Source organism: Zootoca vivipara, chromosome 5 (assembly GCF_963506605.1).
Source record: "Zootoca vivipara chromosome 5, rZooViv1.1, whole genome shotgun sequence".
Classification (NCBI taxonomy): domain Eukaryota; kingdom Metazoa; phylum Chordata; class Lepidosauria; order Squamata; family Lacertidae; genus Zootoca; species Zootoca vivipara.
Genome location: NC_083280.1, coordinates 45,228,637 through 45,243,894, shown reverse-complemented (window position 1 = coordinate 45,243,894; position 15,258 = coordinate 45,228,637). Strand labels below are relative to the sequence as shown.

General features: G+C 41.6%; 1 protein-coding gene across 8 annotated transcripts in view; it reads left to right on the top strand.

Annotated features, from left to right (window-relative positions):
- NT5C2 (5'-nucleotidase, cytosolic II) overlaps positions 1-15,258 on the top strand; it is a 91,775-nt gene that overhangs the window by 37,249 nt on the left and 39,268 nt on the right. For 7 of the 8 annotated variants that reach the window (XM_035132649.2, XM_035132651.2, XM_035132650.2 and 4 more), the window contains one exon: positions 12,799-12,916. In XM_035132649.2, coding sequence (XP_034988540.1) covers positions 12,799-12,916 — 118 coding nt within the window. Of the gene's footprint in view, positions 1-4,234; positions 4,295-12,798; positions 12,917-15,258 lie in introns of all 8 variants that reach the window. The other variant, XM_035132653.2, reaches the window with a different exon arrangement.

The window sequence follows — 15,258 nt, the reverse complement described above, 5'->3', positions numbered from 1 at the left end:
CAGATAAAGGAACCACCCAGCAAAAATGTAAGTATAGATTTTGGTGGGAAAGGGTAAAACAGGAGTCAAACACTGAAAAACACAACAAAATATGCTGTGGAATATGAACTCTCTAAATTTGGAGTCAATTAAGGAGATTGATCCCTTAATATAGTGGTGCCAAAGAAAAGGAAAGGGTATGTCATGTTGACAGTGTCAAATGTATCAAGTAAAATGTTTTTCTAATCCATTCCAAGTTTAGAAATATTGTCTGTTGTTGCTATCAGATACCTGAATAGATGCTGGTAATGTTTAGTGCTATATTTATAAGATACTATGTGCCAGAGGAGTAGTGATTTCCTTCTTAGCTGTCCTTAAGAAATCAGGAACACTGCCCCCCTCACCTTATTCCTTGAGTAATTCCCTATGCCTGCCTTAATAGCAGTTAAGGAAAATACTGAGATGAACCATAACCATGTTTATGCTAACCAGCAGTGGCTGCTGGTGCCCACTGAAGCCGATGGAGATGCTTGGAGATGATCTTTGGCGATCACTCATTGCCGAGTAAGATTGTCTTCCATAAACACAGTTTTAACAGTGGGTTCATAAGTGACTGGAGAGGCAATTCTGGATCCACATGTCCTTCCACAGTGAGGACAGGTTTCCGGGTGGGAGTTGATCATGGTGAGGGTTTGCCAAGCGTGCCTCCCTCTTCATCCTGAGTTTCTCCCTTTCATCCTGAGTTTGAGCGTCTTCAAAAGGCTGTTCTCCAATTGGAGCGCTCACAGGCCAGTGTTTCCCAGTTGTTGGTGCTACATTTTTAAAGATTTGCCTTGAGAACATATTTAAACCTTTCCATTCTTGAGTTGGGAATAGAGTAGTTGCTTTGAAAGACGGTAATCGGGCATCTGAACAACATGACCAGTCCAACGAAGTTGATATTGAAGAATCATTGCTTTGACACTGGTGATCTTTGCTTCTTCCAGTACACTGGCATTAGTTCACATTGGACCTATCCCCTGCAGCTTCTTTCTTTTTGTATCAGAGTTTTAAATTTGCCAAAGTGTGTTATAGTTTTTTGTCCTCACAACAACTCTGTAAAAGTAGGACACATTACAGTTTTAGTAGTTTTGCAGAGAAACAGCTCTGGACATGCTGAACATTGAGGAATGATTCTGATTTGTCTTACTAGGGCAGGCATCCCCAAACTGCAGCCCTCCAGAAGGGGGAAAGAGCAAAAGTGCCTGAGGGTGTCCCACCAGTTACTAAGTGAATATATTCTACTGCCTTGAGATGGGTTGGATGGGTCTCCAGAGCACAGCAGTAGTTTTGGCTTGGGATTGGCTGAGCAGTGCAAATGGCGACACAAGTTGAAAACTAAAGAGTGGGGATAGAACAGAAAAAATTGTTGTTTTATTTTGAGAAAATGTTTATTTCTTTGTGGGCATATGGTCAAATTGTGGTACATCAAATCTTTTCTTAAGAAGTTGTTAATTTGCTATTTTTAGAAACTGGATTAGTCTACTTGGATGACAGATTTTGATGCATATATGTTTTTTATGATGCTGCTTTTTTTAAAAAAAGTTCATTGACGATAGTTTAAGCTGGAAACATGCTTAAAGTTTGTGATGGTGCCCAATGAATTTTGTACTGTCATTAGACAAGAGTGTATGTCTTACTGTTGTGTCTCATTAAATCATTAACTAACAGACTACTAATTTGTGAGACACGACAAAAAAAAATCCTTCTATGTGAGACATGGTTTGCTGAGGAATTGGACCTGGACTGAAACTCCAAAAAAACTGCAAAAAGCAAGCCTAACAGCAGAAAAAGCAGCAGGATTCTCTTTCCTTAATCTGCTTAATGATAATTGAGCACCTTAAAGTCAGTGGGTGATCTCCAATTGCTGCTCATTGGACTAGTGGAAACATCCCTTCTTGGGAAAGGGAATTTTGACCAATTACCCCTGCCTACTCTAGCCCAATGTAGCTCCAACACCCTCAGCTGAAGAGGGTATCAAATGAAAGATGCCGCATTGTCTGACAAAGGTGTCTTCCTCTCATACAGTAGCTACTAAACATCTAACATGCTTCTTCTGCCTGAATCAAAGCAATTAATAGTGATAAGTCATGTTTATCTAGCTATTTATGCTGGTTATTGTCAAGAAACCTATTGTGTCTGTTGCAGAAGAGACATTTTTACAGGGTATGGGTCATGCTGCAAATTTTAAATTAGTCAGTGGTCTGCAACAGAATATATGCATGTTTTTTCTCATAATCTTTAGAACTCTGTTAAATAGATTTATGAAAAAAGCACAATTTCTTTTCTTTGTATCTTGCCTTTCTTCTGTCATGGCATGGTATATGTGCTTAGCTTCTGTAAGGCGGTGACCTCACGTACACTCAGACTATACTTTGGAATAAATACCTAAATGCATGTGTACTAACATGTGGCAGGAATATAATTAGATTTTTTACAATCAAACAATGAAAACCTGGAGGTGGAAATATAGCTGAAGGCTCCTTGTAATCTTTGAAGGGCCATATGTGAGTATAAGAGTAGATTATTTCAAACAAAGCAGAACCATCTCTAGAGTTCCCACATCTTGTGCTTGATTGTGACCTTCCCAAATTTGTTAAGAAATATTTTCATCATATCATAGCCAATCCCCCAAAGGTAAAGTTAGAAGTATTCAGACCCCAACTCAAAGTTGCTTAATCATTGAATTTTATACTTACAGCAGTGTAAGTGTTACCTAGAGATTCTCTAGTAAATAATTTATTTACTGACATGGAGATTTATTGGGAATATTGGAATGTAGTTAATATTGCAAAAATGTGGTTCAGAATATAGTTGATAGCTGCATTTTAGTTAGTTACAGCATATAATCCCCACTGTGTATCAAGAAGTAATGCCAGATACGCATTTCGCAAGATAGCTCAGTTGGTAGAACATGAGTCTCTTAATGTCAGGGTTATGGGTTTGAGCCCCATGGCATTGCAGGTGGTTGGACTAGATGGCCCTCATTGTCACTTCCAACTCTACAATTCTGTGTTCTGACATTGCAGCCCTATTCAGGTCTACTTAGAAGTAGGTTCCATTGAGTTAATTGGTGCTTACTCCCAGTTAGGTGGCATAAGATTGCAAGTGTTGCCCATTTTCAAGCTATTTGTGCAGATTTGTAGACTTACTAGCTCAGCTGAATCATACCCCATGAGACATACCTTTACTGTAACATAGATATTTGCCCACTAACAGACCAATCCTTCCTTTTAGAGGTTAAAGAATATGCCTTATAATATACATGACCCCATAACCGCATTACATGTTCAGAACTCTGGATGGTTTATGTGGATGTGAGCCTGTTGCCTCCCCTTCACACTTTACCACCTTGGGGTTGCCAATGCGTAGACCTAATTCAAAAAGTGTAAGGAAAAGGGCTGTCGCTCAATGGTAAAGCATCAGTTTTGCTTGCAGAAGGTCCCAGGTTCAATTCCTGGCATCTCCAGGTAGGGCAGGGAGAGATCCTAGTCTGAAACCCTGGAGAGCTGCTGTCAGTCAGTGGTGACAGTACTGAGTTAGATGGACCAATGACCACACTTGGTATAAGACAGCTCCTCTGTTCTCATTTACTGCTTAGAGCTATTAGTTGATACACTCTTGGTGTATTTCGTTATTATATTGGATGTTCATAGAAATTGTTCAAAAAGTTAGGTTTAAGTTTCAGTATTGATTTAAACACATGTCTTAGGAAATATGTGTTTAAATTTTGTTAATGTGCCATGTTTACTTCCTACACAATGCTGCTATCCTTGTTACCAGCCCTCATTTAAATAGTTACATTTTGGCAGGGAGAGCAAGGAGTGCTTAAACATGCCAGTTAAACCATAGCACATGAGTAGATATTTGATACAGAATTTATAATCTAATATTGTAATTTGTAAGTATTTCTATTTTTGCTAGAATAAGATTTCAAAAGATCCGGATTTTCATCAGACGTCTAAATTCTGATCCACATTGTACCACTCCGTTCTTATATACAGACACAACAACCTCTGCCTGATATCTGCAAAATATCCATTTTGAAATCTTGATCTGAGAGATTTTTTTGGATTTGTAGATAATGACAAACCATGTCTGGTAAACCAGTATTTGGTCTTTCTGAAGCCAATAGCATCAGCGAACGAGCACACCATTGTTAGCACACGACCACTGTTGCAGTTTTAAAGTCAGTTTGATTCTTTCTTTTTGACAGGGGAGTCCAGTGTAACTCCTTCAAGACTGGAGTGACACTCAGCATCTGCATCTGCCTCATGTGAGTTAAAATCTTGGCAGCAGCAATTTGCACTACCTGGAGTGGCTGCAGATTTTTTTTTCCTTTTTCAGAAAGACTATAAAAAAGGCTACTGTACCGGACTTGGCAGCAAAGGTAACACTAGCATGCATGGGTATTCTATACCTTACAATATAGCTTTCTGTGCAGAGTAGCTTCTCTCGTGACATGCTTATTTCTTAAGGAAACTCACTTTTTGTAGGATGAAAGTAATTTTGAAGGCAGTACATTTATTTTGGTATTGCAGTTGATTTGAACAAAAAATGTGTATGTTGTTAGCAGGTTTCTGTCTTCAAAGCTTTGCCCCATTTGCCAAGGTACACACACACACACCATCCCAAACCTGAGAACACAATTTGTTTCCATATGTGATGATTTCAGTACATCTCTCAGTTGCCTTACTGTCTTTAAGCTGTATTACACTTGTTTGAAAGTAGTACATTTAGGATAACTGCACCAATCTGGTTTATTTCACAACAGATTATGCATGGCAACATCTCACTTGCCTGTTGTTGTTGTTGTTGTTTACTGCAATACTGTAATTTAATTACTGTAACTAAAAGTTTGCAGTTATTCATCTCACTGTTAATTAGCTGTCTCAATAACTGAGCAGTTTAAGAACTGATCATTTATTATCACCAGTGTTTTTTCTGGGGGTACAGATACCCATAAACATTTTGTGAATCTTTGTACTTTTGTCCATTTAATGTATTTATTTCCCCCAATTTGAACTATAAAATGGTGATTTCCTTGAGTCAAAATGAGAGAACCCCTAAACATTTTTTAAAGAAAAAAAACACTGATTATCACTCAAATGTACAATTTACCTGTACATTAGTTATGGATGCTTTTCCCATTATGTTACTCCTATTTTGGCACCCAGTCATTCGTACTGGCAGTAATTTGCTTGGTTGGGAGCTCATATTACCTAAATGAGCACTTGTTCAGCTTGCAGGAAAATGTCAGGAGCTTGTAGCTCATCCTGATTAATCTAGACTGCTGTGCAGAGTGTTGTCAAGTAGGGACATGTGCTCTGTGAATTCCAGCTCCATTCCCAGTTGTCTAATTAAAGGAAAACTTATATTAAACTATGTCACAGTAACCGGAGTGTGATGTTTATAATCTATTTTCATCTTCTTAGTTTAATGTACACTGCAGATTCATGTTATGTGCATGAATAAAAATGCTCACTCAAGTGGGTTGCTTAAGTGAAGTAGGAAATTTCCCCAATTATGCTTCCTTCTCTTCATTAGTCATATATACAGTATTTCAGTAAATTTCAAAACTTGAGTGATCTAGAGGATGTCAAACATGAAGTACATGTTCACAAAGTGGGCTTGAAAGATCACCTTGATGAAACATAGAATGGCTTCTCTTGGACTCAGGAAGAGATAGGTCTTTTTAAAAAAAAGTTTGCATTTTTGGAGTGAAATAACTCCATAATGCATTTGCAATTTCATTAAAAAATAGTTGAATTAAAAAAAGGTCAGTTGGTTCGAGCATGGTGCTGATAATTCCAAGGTTGCAAGTTTGATCCCCGTATGGGATAGCTGATATTTCTGCATTACAGGGGGTTGGACTAGATGATCATGAGAGTCCTTTCCAACTCTAGAATTTTATGGTTCTATGAAAGGAGTCAGAGAGCAGATCTCAACACCAGTAATTATTTGCCAGTTATTGGACTGTATTTTAGGTGGGGTAGCCTTAGGATTTTAAAAATATATGTATTCTCTTTTAAATCTGCCCCTCCCCCCGCACACATGCTGATAACTCCCTCTTGTTGTGGGCATTTAGAGGGGTGAGCAGCAGTGAGAGAATGTATTCCTTATCATTATAATGGGGATATCAACTCATTCCTATACCTTTTGTTGATTAAATTTGCAGGCACAGTAGCCCCATTTAAGGAGATGAAGCCTGCCAAATTTCAGATAAAAAGGTGCTTTGAGTTTGTTTCAAAGGGTTGCCAAACTGGCTTCATGAACAATTTGCATTGATATGACATACTTTGTAGATGCGATCCAATATAAGTTTCTTTTAAAAATCTCAGAAAGCTAAGTGAGTAAGTTAGTGAGTTACAAATAAGAGTATTTGAGGCTTTTAAATTTGTTTCCTTTTGAAAATTGGCACTGGAGTTTCTGTGTAAAGTTAATTAGGACAGAAGTAGATATACGGGCATGTGACAGAAGTAGGACTTGAACACCCAGTGCAGGCTTCCCCAAACTAAGGCCTGGGGGCCGGATGCGGCCCGCGAGGCTCTTTTATGCAGCCCCCGGTGACCCCCGTTGCCACCACCCACTCTTAACGGCACGGTGCGGTGCGGCTGCCCACTTCTGGATCACCGGAGCGTCAGAAATAGCTTGTGCGCATGCACAAGCGTCATTTCCGCTGCACTTCCGGGCCGGAGGAGGCCCATGCGCATGCACACAAGCTATTTCCGGTGACCCGGAAGTGCACCGGAAATCGTGTGTGCGCACGTGTATGCGCACACACTCCTGCATGCTCCGGCCGACAGCACAATCGGTGCTGCTGGCACTGGCCCTCGGCGACGTAAGTTTGGGGACCCCTGATCCAGCGTTTCAAGTAAGCACCAAGCTCTAATGCACAAGAGTAAGGTGGGACGTATGTGCACCGTTATCGGTATCAGCCACTGTCACCTTATCAGAGAGGTGGTCTAAGTATTTCTGGAGATAGAGAAACAGAGGGTTGTATGTTTACTAGGTACAGTGGCTAGATCACTGTGGAGGAGTAGAGCACTCGCTGCAACATCAGGGTTGAGATACTGCACAGAAAAGAGTACAGGCAAGCAATGACAGCAAGATGCAGCAGGAGTGCCAGATATGCCTGTGATTTGATACTCCCCATATACAGGGAAGTTGTTTTGTTAGAAAAAAACCTCATGGTTGCCTCAACAGTTTGAAAACCACTGTTTTAATGGGGGAAGGGAATGCTGGGGGGAGATACAGAATGCAAGCATTTAGGGGTGTTTTTTTTTTTGCAGTTGTAGCCAGCTTTTCATGGCTCTTTCTTAAGGGTGCTCATTTCTTGTCGAGCCAGAATAGTCTTTTCTCTTCTGACATTGTTAATAGTTGTTTCATGGCTGTTTATTCAGTCTTCAGTAATGTTTATAAGATTTCTTGGTATTTTTGAGTGTTCAGCTTATTCTACCTGCCTAAAGCTCATACATGCTCTTAATCTACTCAAATCAATGTGTGATACAAAATAATTGTTGGTTTCACTTTGCAGTCATTTTCTCTCTCTTTTTTTTTAAACAGCGATTATTCTAGGCTGTGTCTTTCTAGGACCCTCTTTAGAATACAGTATGTATTTTGCATGTTAGACTAATGAGTCAGCAGGTCTTACTTCCCACATGTTGCCTCAACATAATTAAAGGCTTCTTACATAGGGTTCTGAAAATAGTTAAATGGGGGTTACTTTGTGTCCAACATAATCCTTCCATATTATTTTCATAACTTTTACACCAATGACTGATTTACGCACGTCCAATATACACGCGATTGCTCACAAGCACATTGCACCGAACCCAGAAGCGAATCAAAATGTCACTAAAAGGGTGAAATAGAATGCTTTATACAGGTCCTGCTGACATGTGAAGGGGGTCTGGAACATATTCCCCACGCAAAATGAGGATTGCCTGTATTACCTTCAGCTGTATTACTTCAGGAAGAAGTAATAGGGCAGGGGTCAGCAACCTTTTTCAGCCGTGGGCTGGTCCACCATCCCTCAAACAGGACTACAGTGGTGCCTCGACTTACGAATTTAATCCGTTCCAAAGGCACCTTCGTAAGTTGAAAAATTCGTAAGTCAAAAAACGCCATTGGAAACGCGATTTCCCATAGGAATGCATTGGAAACGGAAAAATTCGTAAGTCGAAGCAACCCTATCTAAAAATTTGTCAGTTGAAAAATCCCTATCTAAAACCGCCACGGTTTTTTCCCGGATATCGAGACATTCCTAAGCGCGCGGCCATTACCCCCATTCGTAAGTCGAAAAATTTGGTTTTCGAGTCGTTCGTAAGTCGAGGTACCACTGTATATTTTGGGGGGGGGGATGAATGAATTCCTATGTCCCACAAATAAGCCAGAGATGCATTTTAAATAAAAGGACACATTCTACTCATGTAAAAACACGCTGATTCCCGGACTGTCTGCGGGCTGGATTGAGAAGGTGATTGGGCTGCATCCAGCCCCCCGGGCCTTAGGTTGTCTACCCCTGTAATAGTGTTTCTCCTCTTGAAAACTAGCAGAGCTGTGTGTTATGCATGTCTGCAGTCTCCTTGTGTCTGGGACAGAGGCTGCTGTTCCTTAACTCTCTCAATACCAAGGGTAGTTACATGACAGCAGCCTTCCTTGTCCACTAATGCAAGAACCCTTGCACCAGCAGAAGACAGAGTTTAACGATAAGATAATGCAACACTTACACTAGTGGAAAATTGTTACACAACAGTGGATTCTTGTTGTGCATTCTGTTGCTCAACAGCTTATTATTGTTGTGCAATCCATTGTACAACAGTCTTTGGTTATCTACTTGTGTTTTGTTTTGTGCAACAACTTTCCACTAGTGCTACAATAACTTAGTACTACATTGTGACAATAATTTCATACTACATTGGAAACAACTTTAGGATAATGAATTAACTTTTTCCATTCATTAAACAGGATGGCTTCCTAATGGCAGTAAATTGCAAATGATCAGTAATTTGACTAAATCTTAGGTAAGGTGCATATGTTTATATGGAATGAGGTGTAATTGGATAGTCATGTATTTTGCAAAGAAAGACCAAGGAGTAATAGTGAATCACAAGTGGAACTGAACTACTGAAGGTATTTGGAATAAGACAAATGCAATATGTATGTATTTCTAATGTAAGTTTTATATCACCCTCTGTACTATTTTTGCACTACAGTAGTTTGTTATTGTACTGTTTTCAGTTCTAAAGGCAGGGGTGGAGGAAGGTGAAGGCAGGAAGAGAAAAGGGGGACTTGTGTCTGTAGTAAATTATTTTGGGAGATTTGAGGCTGGGGGTGTGGGAAGGGTATATCTGTGTGTGACAGTTTTAGTCCTTTGGTGACAGATTGGGGAGAAGTGAGAGTTGGAACTGAGGACGGGGCAAGTGGAATTGGGAGTAAAGATGACATTCAGAGGAATAAGGAATTGTATGGGCAGTAGGGAGGAAGGTAGGGTGGGTGCGTGTGAGAGAGAAAGAGACAGAGAATGTGTGTTTTAGGCAGTGGCAATACCAGAAAAAAAATATGGGGACAGGAGGGGCAAAGTATATTTCCAGGTGGGCAAATTGTGTCCTACATGTAAAGATACCTGAAAGATACCAGTTTATGTTAAAGAGAGGAGTCCAGCAACGGGAGGGAAGTAGAGGGAGGGAGAAACTTTGTTTGGGGAAAGTCTTTTCCCCACTGACCCCCTCTGGCACTGCGCATGGTTTTAAGAATCTGGTAATAGGCAGATGGAAGCAAATTGGGTTGAAAGGGGCATTTTCAGTGCTGTGGAGCAAGAGGATTGGGAGAAAATAAGGGGGAAATGCCAGTGTCCCTCTCTTCTCACCATACTCATTTTTCTCCCTCTTCAATTACTCAGCAGGCTCCTATGGGAGAGATAAAGGATGTGGAGCCCTTATGTATTCCACAGTACTCCCACAATCTACCATGTGTTGTCTTCAACATGAAATTCCAGATTCAGTGTAGTAATTTAGAACAGATGTTTTATTAACTAGCAAACACCCAGATAATGTGAAGATCCATCGACTGAACTTAACTTTCTCTACCTGAACAAACTAATGGACACTAACATTAAAGAGACAGTAACATATATCATATTAGGGTGTCTGTAGAATAGAAGAAAGGAGGAGACATGGAAATGGAGGTAGTCTGTGTGCAAAGGACAGTTGGAAAAAGGTCAGTAGTAAAAAGGGGATTATGGTGCTAATGGAGTGTGTGCAAAAGTAGTTGCAAATATGGAATAGGAGGCATGGATATGCAGGTGAAGATGAAAGGGGGGCACACAAGGGGTTGCAAAATTGGAGAAGATGATGGCTTTATAATTGGTTAGAAGGTGCTTAGTAGCTGCAGGCTACCATAAGGGTGGTAACCTGCTACAAGCTAACCTGATAGCTGGCCTTTAGCAAAAAGGCAACTTAAATTATTATCTTAAACACCTCCTGACTAGATGTTTGATCTAAAATTAGGATTCATAATTGCATTCTGACTTTCACCAGTGGCAGTAAGTTTCATGCTCTTTTGATGTCTGTATGTAGAGGTGAAATAAGGTGAGTGTGTTAATGCTGTTTGGAATATATTTCTCCTGAGCCACTAACTAATGCTTTATTTTGTCATTCTGTCGCTGAAATATGAACTGTATTTCCACTCTGCAGAGCATTCCTGGTAGAATTAAATTTTAAAATCACTGGGTGGAATTTAACATCATGCTATTTTAAATGTTCCACTTGCTCAAGCCTATCAGCTTGCCAGATGGAACAACCTCCCCAGCACACTGTTCTGTGGGTTCTTCTGATACGCCCTAGCCAATTTCAGGGAGAGAAAGGGTGAAACCCTGCTGTGGAAGCAGAAAGCCTTTCTGTTGATGGGGTTTCTTTGGTGAATCCTGCCGGCTATGTCTGTCAAAGGTCTAGCTTGCCTAATGGTTCCCAATTAGCTAATTACTGAGGACCCCATTACTCCAAAGCAATTTTTGGAACAAAATGATATCTGGTTTTCAGCATCATGATATATCAGCAGCTAAACATTGCAATATTCCTATATATCACAATGTCTGAAATTGGAGATCAGGCATGGGGATGAGGGAAGGAGCAGTCACAGAGATTTGGGGGGGGGGGGAGAAGAGAGGAAGTGAGTCACCTCCACCACATGGTTTGAATGAGAGGGGATGGGGATGCACGCCCACTGTGGCTACTGCTGCTTTCCTGCTAACTGAGAAAAGCTGCTCCCCCTCAGTGCCAGGGGAAGGTAGTGCCTTAAAGTGAGGGCGATCAGCTGCCCTGTTCTCCCTCAGCGTGAGGAGAAGGCAGCGCCTCGCAATCGGCTGCCCTGTTCTCCCTTTATATTGCTATGTATTGCCGGCTCAAAATAGTTGTCGCAGTATGATTTCAAAATCGATTTTGGCCACTATATACAGTGGTATCTCTGGTTGATTAATTCGTTCCAGAGGTCCATTCTTAACCTGAAACTGTTCTTAACCTGAAGCACCACTTTAGCTAATGGGGCCTCCTGCTGCCGCCAGAGCACAATTTCTGTTCTCATCCTGAAGCAAAGTTCTTAACCTGAGGTACTATTTCTGGGTTAGTGGAGTTTGTAACCTGAAGCGTTTGTAACCCAAGGTACCACTGTATTTAAAATTGCAGTGTGTTAAAACAGACCATAAAATTTGTGATATTACCATGCAAAATGACAAAAATTGTGTTTTTTGGGGGGAGGCAAGGGATGGGGACACGGACCCCCTGGGTGTGTTCTGTTGACCCCTAATTGGGAACCACTGCTCTAAGCCAAACCACAGTGCAAATGTGCTGGCTCCTGAGGAGGAGATCCAGCAGTTTTGCTTTCCCCCAGGCATCATAAAAGGTAAAGGTAAAGGGGCCCCTGACCATCAGGTCCAGTCATGTCCGACTCTGGGGTTGTGGCGCTCATCTCGCTCTATAGGCCGAGAGAGCCAGCGTTTGTCTGCAGACAGCTTCCGAGTCATGTGGCCAGCATGACAAAGCTGCTTCTGGCGAACCAGAGCAGTGCACGGAAACACCGTTTACCTTCCCGCCGGAGCGGTCCCTATTTATCTACTTGCACTTTGGTGTGCTTTCGAACTGCTAGGTGGGCAGGAGCTGGGACCAAGCAACGGGAGCTCACCCTGTTGCAGGGATTCGAACCGCCGACCTTCTGATCAGCAAGCCCTAGACTCTGTGGTTTAACCCACAGCGCCCCCTAAGCCAAACCACAGTGCAAATGTGCTGGCTCCTGAGGAGGAGATCCAGCAGTTTTGCTTTCCCCCAGGCATCATAGGTTAGTGCAATAGCTTAGCATGTATCCAAAATGAGGATTTTGGTAAAGGTTTCTGCATAACTCCAAGATTTGTCCTATGGTTATAGGTTGTCATGAAAGAGGAGGTAATGTAACCATGTTTCTGGATTCATATGACACACCAAGCCAAACTTCAGCTTAGCTGCTGTCCCACATTGGCCTAAAATACCCAAAGAAGGCAAAGCAGGTGTGAACTCCTAGCTGTGAACCAGTATGTTTGCAAAGTCCCAGTATGTCATACTCTGGCTCACTGTGAGATGTGAACCAGACCAGTGTTAAATACCACTCTCATTGTATGTCTGCTGAATTGTACATTAAACCAGAGGAGAATGGCAAAGTTAATGCTGTATACATTTTCTGCCTTGCTTAGATAGAATGTGTGTGTTGCTTGTGTTTTCTAACCAAAATCATCTTCACATTTTCTCACAGTATATAAATCTCCAGAGTATGAATCCCTTGGATTTGACTTGACAGTTGAACGGCTAGTATCAATTGGATACCCTCAAGAGCTGCTTAGTTTTGTCTATGATCCTACATTCCCTACCAGGTAAATAATTGTAACCTACAAAAATATGTATATGCCACTTACTGGTTTGTTTGTTTTTAAAGTGTCCTATTTTTAGCATGCTGTTGTTGAGTAATACATAAGCAGATTTAATTGCATGAGGTTCTTGCTAGTTGAAGTGGATTTGTCAACAGAGAATTTGTCTTAAGAGACCCAGTGGCAAATGTATTGGAAGTGAAATGCATACTAGGAAAACCTGAACATAGTTAGAAACTGGGGGAAACAACACCTAATTTATGCAAACATGATTTCAGTTAAATTTTGGGCTGCTTAAAAAGTCTTGCATGAAACTATTTGAAGCAGAATTTTTCTGGATATGTATAAAATACGTAAGGCTTGGCAGATTTTCTTTAGGCAGTTCCTTATATGTACCAAGATTTCCTGTGTTTCTGCCCACAAGGCAGCACCTCTTCACATTTATGTTAGAGGTAGCTCCTAAGTTCCTCTTGAGTTTTGGGAGAAGCACACTTGCCAACCCTGGGATTCTTTTTAAAAGGGAGCCCACAGAAGTTGTGATGCACATGTGGAGCTTTCCACACTTCTGTCTTGCATTCTGGCCAGTTTTTGCAACAGAAGCATTGTTTAAACATGCCAGTGAGTTTAGCAAATGCTGAAAGGAATGCAATTTTTGTATATTTTTGTTTGAGTCATTGCAAATGCTTTTGAAAATTATTAGTGGTACAGCAGAATGTGGGCAAGGGTTGGGAAAAAAGTGACCTAGGCTCATTGTGAAGCACTGGCACTACTATGTCATCACCTTGGACAGCTTAGGCTATCTTCACTGATGAACATGCTTAGAGCTGTGTATGTTTGCCCTTCCAAAACTGGCTAATAAATCTTGGTACAGGCAAGCGGAGTCACTTTGAAGCTTGTTCTAAATCTACTTGGATTTCTCCTTACTTGTAAGGGCATTTGCTGACTTTAGAACAAAAATGTTAGAATATTAGCACATTTTATTTAACTACTCACGTAGGAAAGTGGATGGAATGAGTGGGTTGACAAAGGAGGGATAGATTGCGCTATTCCTTTCCTGCCATCTTGATCTGGTTCCATGCTGCTTCCTTCCTCCCTGGCCAGCATTGAAACCAAGTAATCTGGCAGGGAGCACTGGCGGAGGAAGCCAGAGCGGCACCCGGGGTGGCAAACCCAGGGGTGGAACATCTAGCACAGAAGCACAACGATCTTCGGCCCATGCGCAGACATTGTGCAACGCTGCGTCGCGGGGTGGCCCCCCTGCGACTCCCAAGCCGAGTGCTGCAGCACCACCCAGTTAAAAGTTTCGCTTGGCAGGGAGTAAGAACAAGTTATCTATCACTTCTCTGTTAGTTCGTTGTGCTTCTGTGCTAGATGTGCATAAGTCGAAACTGCTTGCATAGAAACAGTATGTGCTGGACGTGATAGGAGAGCATAATTCATTTTTTCACTATCAGGCTGCTGTGCAACTGGAATAGATGCACAGCAGGGGGGGGATCCTTCTGCATGTTCAGCACAGAAATCAGGTATGCTGGAAGTAGTGACAGATTGATCCATCGCCCTGTCTTCAGCCCACTGTATCACACATGCAGGAGAAAAAGCATTTTCCTGCACTCTCAACATAGAAACTAATCAGGCTATCAGAGTAGCCAGGGATCATTCCATTTCTCATCCACCAGCCTGCTGTATTTCTTGCCAGCAACAGTTTTTACTGATAAGAAATGCTGGTGAAAGGGAAATCAGCCCCTCTTTGGAATAAAAACTTTTATAAGCTCGTAACTTTTGGAAATTTATGAACAAGGTTGTATTAGCATTTGAGGTTACTTGGTATGGCTGTTGCTTCCTTGCTGTCTCACATTCAGGACCAAACTACACATTGCTGCAGACATGGGCCAACCGCCAAAAACTGTCTCCCTGAATCATGTTCTCACCTCTCTCCTCTGAATGTGCAGTTTCACTTACCTGAAAGTGAAACTAACAATGCCACACATTTCCTCTCTGCTGTGCCAAGCAGCAGCTAGTGATGTGGAGTGGGGGCAGAGAAGCACAGCATGTGACAATGTCACATTGTGGGTAAGTGGGAAAACTATAAAGAAATGGGAGAGAGGGGGAAATGTGACATGGAAAGCTCTTTCTAAGGAGGTACCCACTGTGCAAACTTGGTGGACGGACAACTTTCCTCAAGGGAAAAGAGAAGTGGTGACTGAACGTCTTAACTGCCACTTACTCACTGGCAAGAGGATTGCTTGGAGCCAAACTAAATAATCCCTATGTGAAAAGGGTGGTGATGTCTTAAGGTGTTAGAGGCATGAGTGATGAACTCTTCCTCCATCTGCCATTTGTGTTCCAGC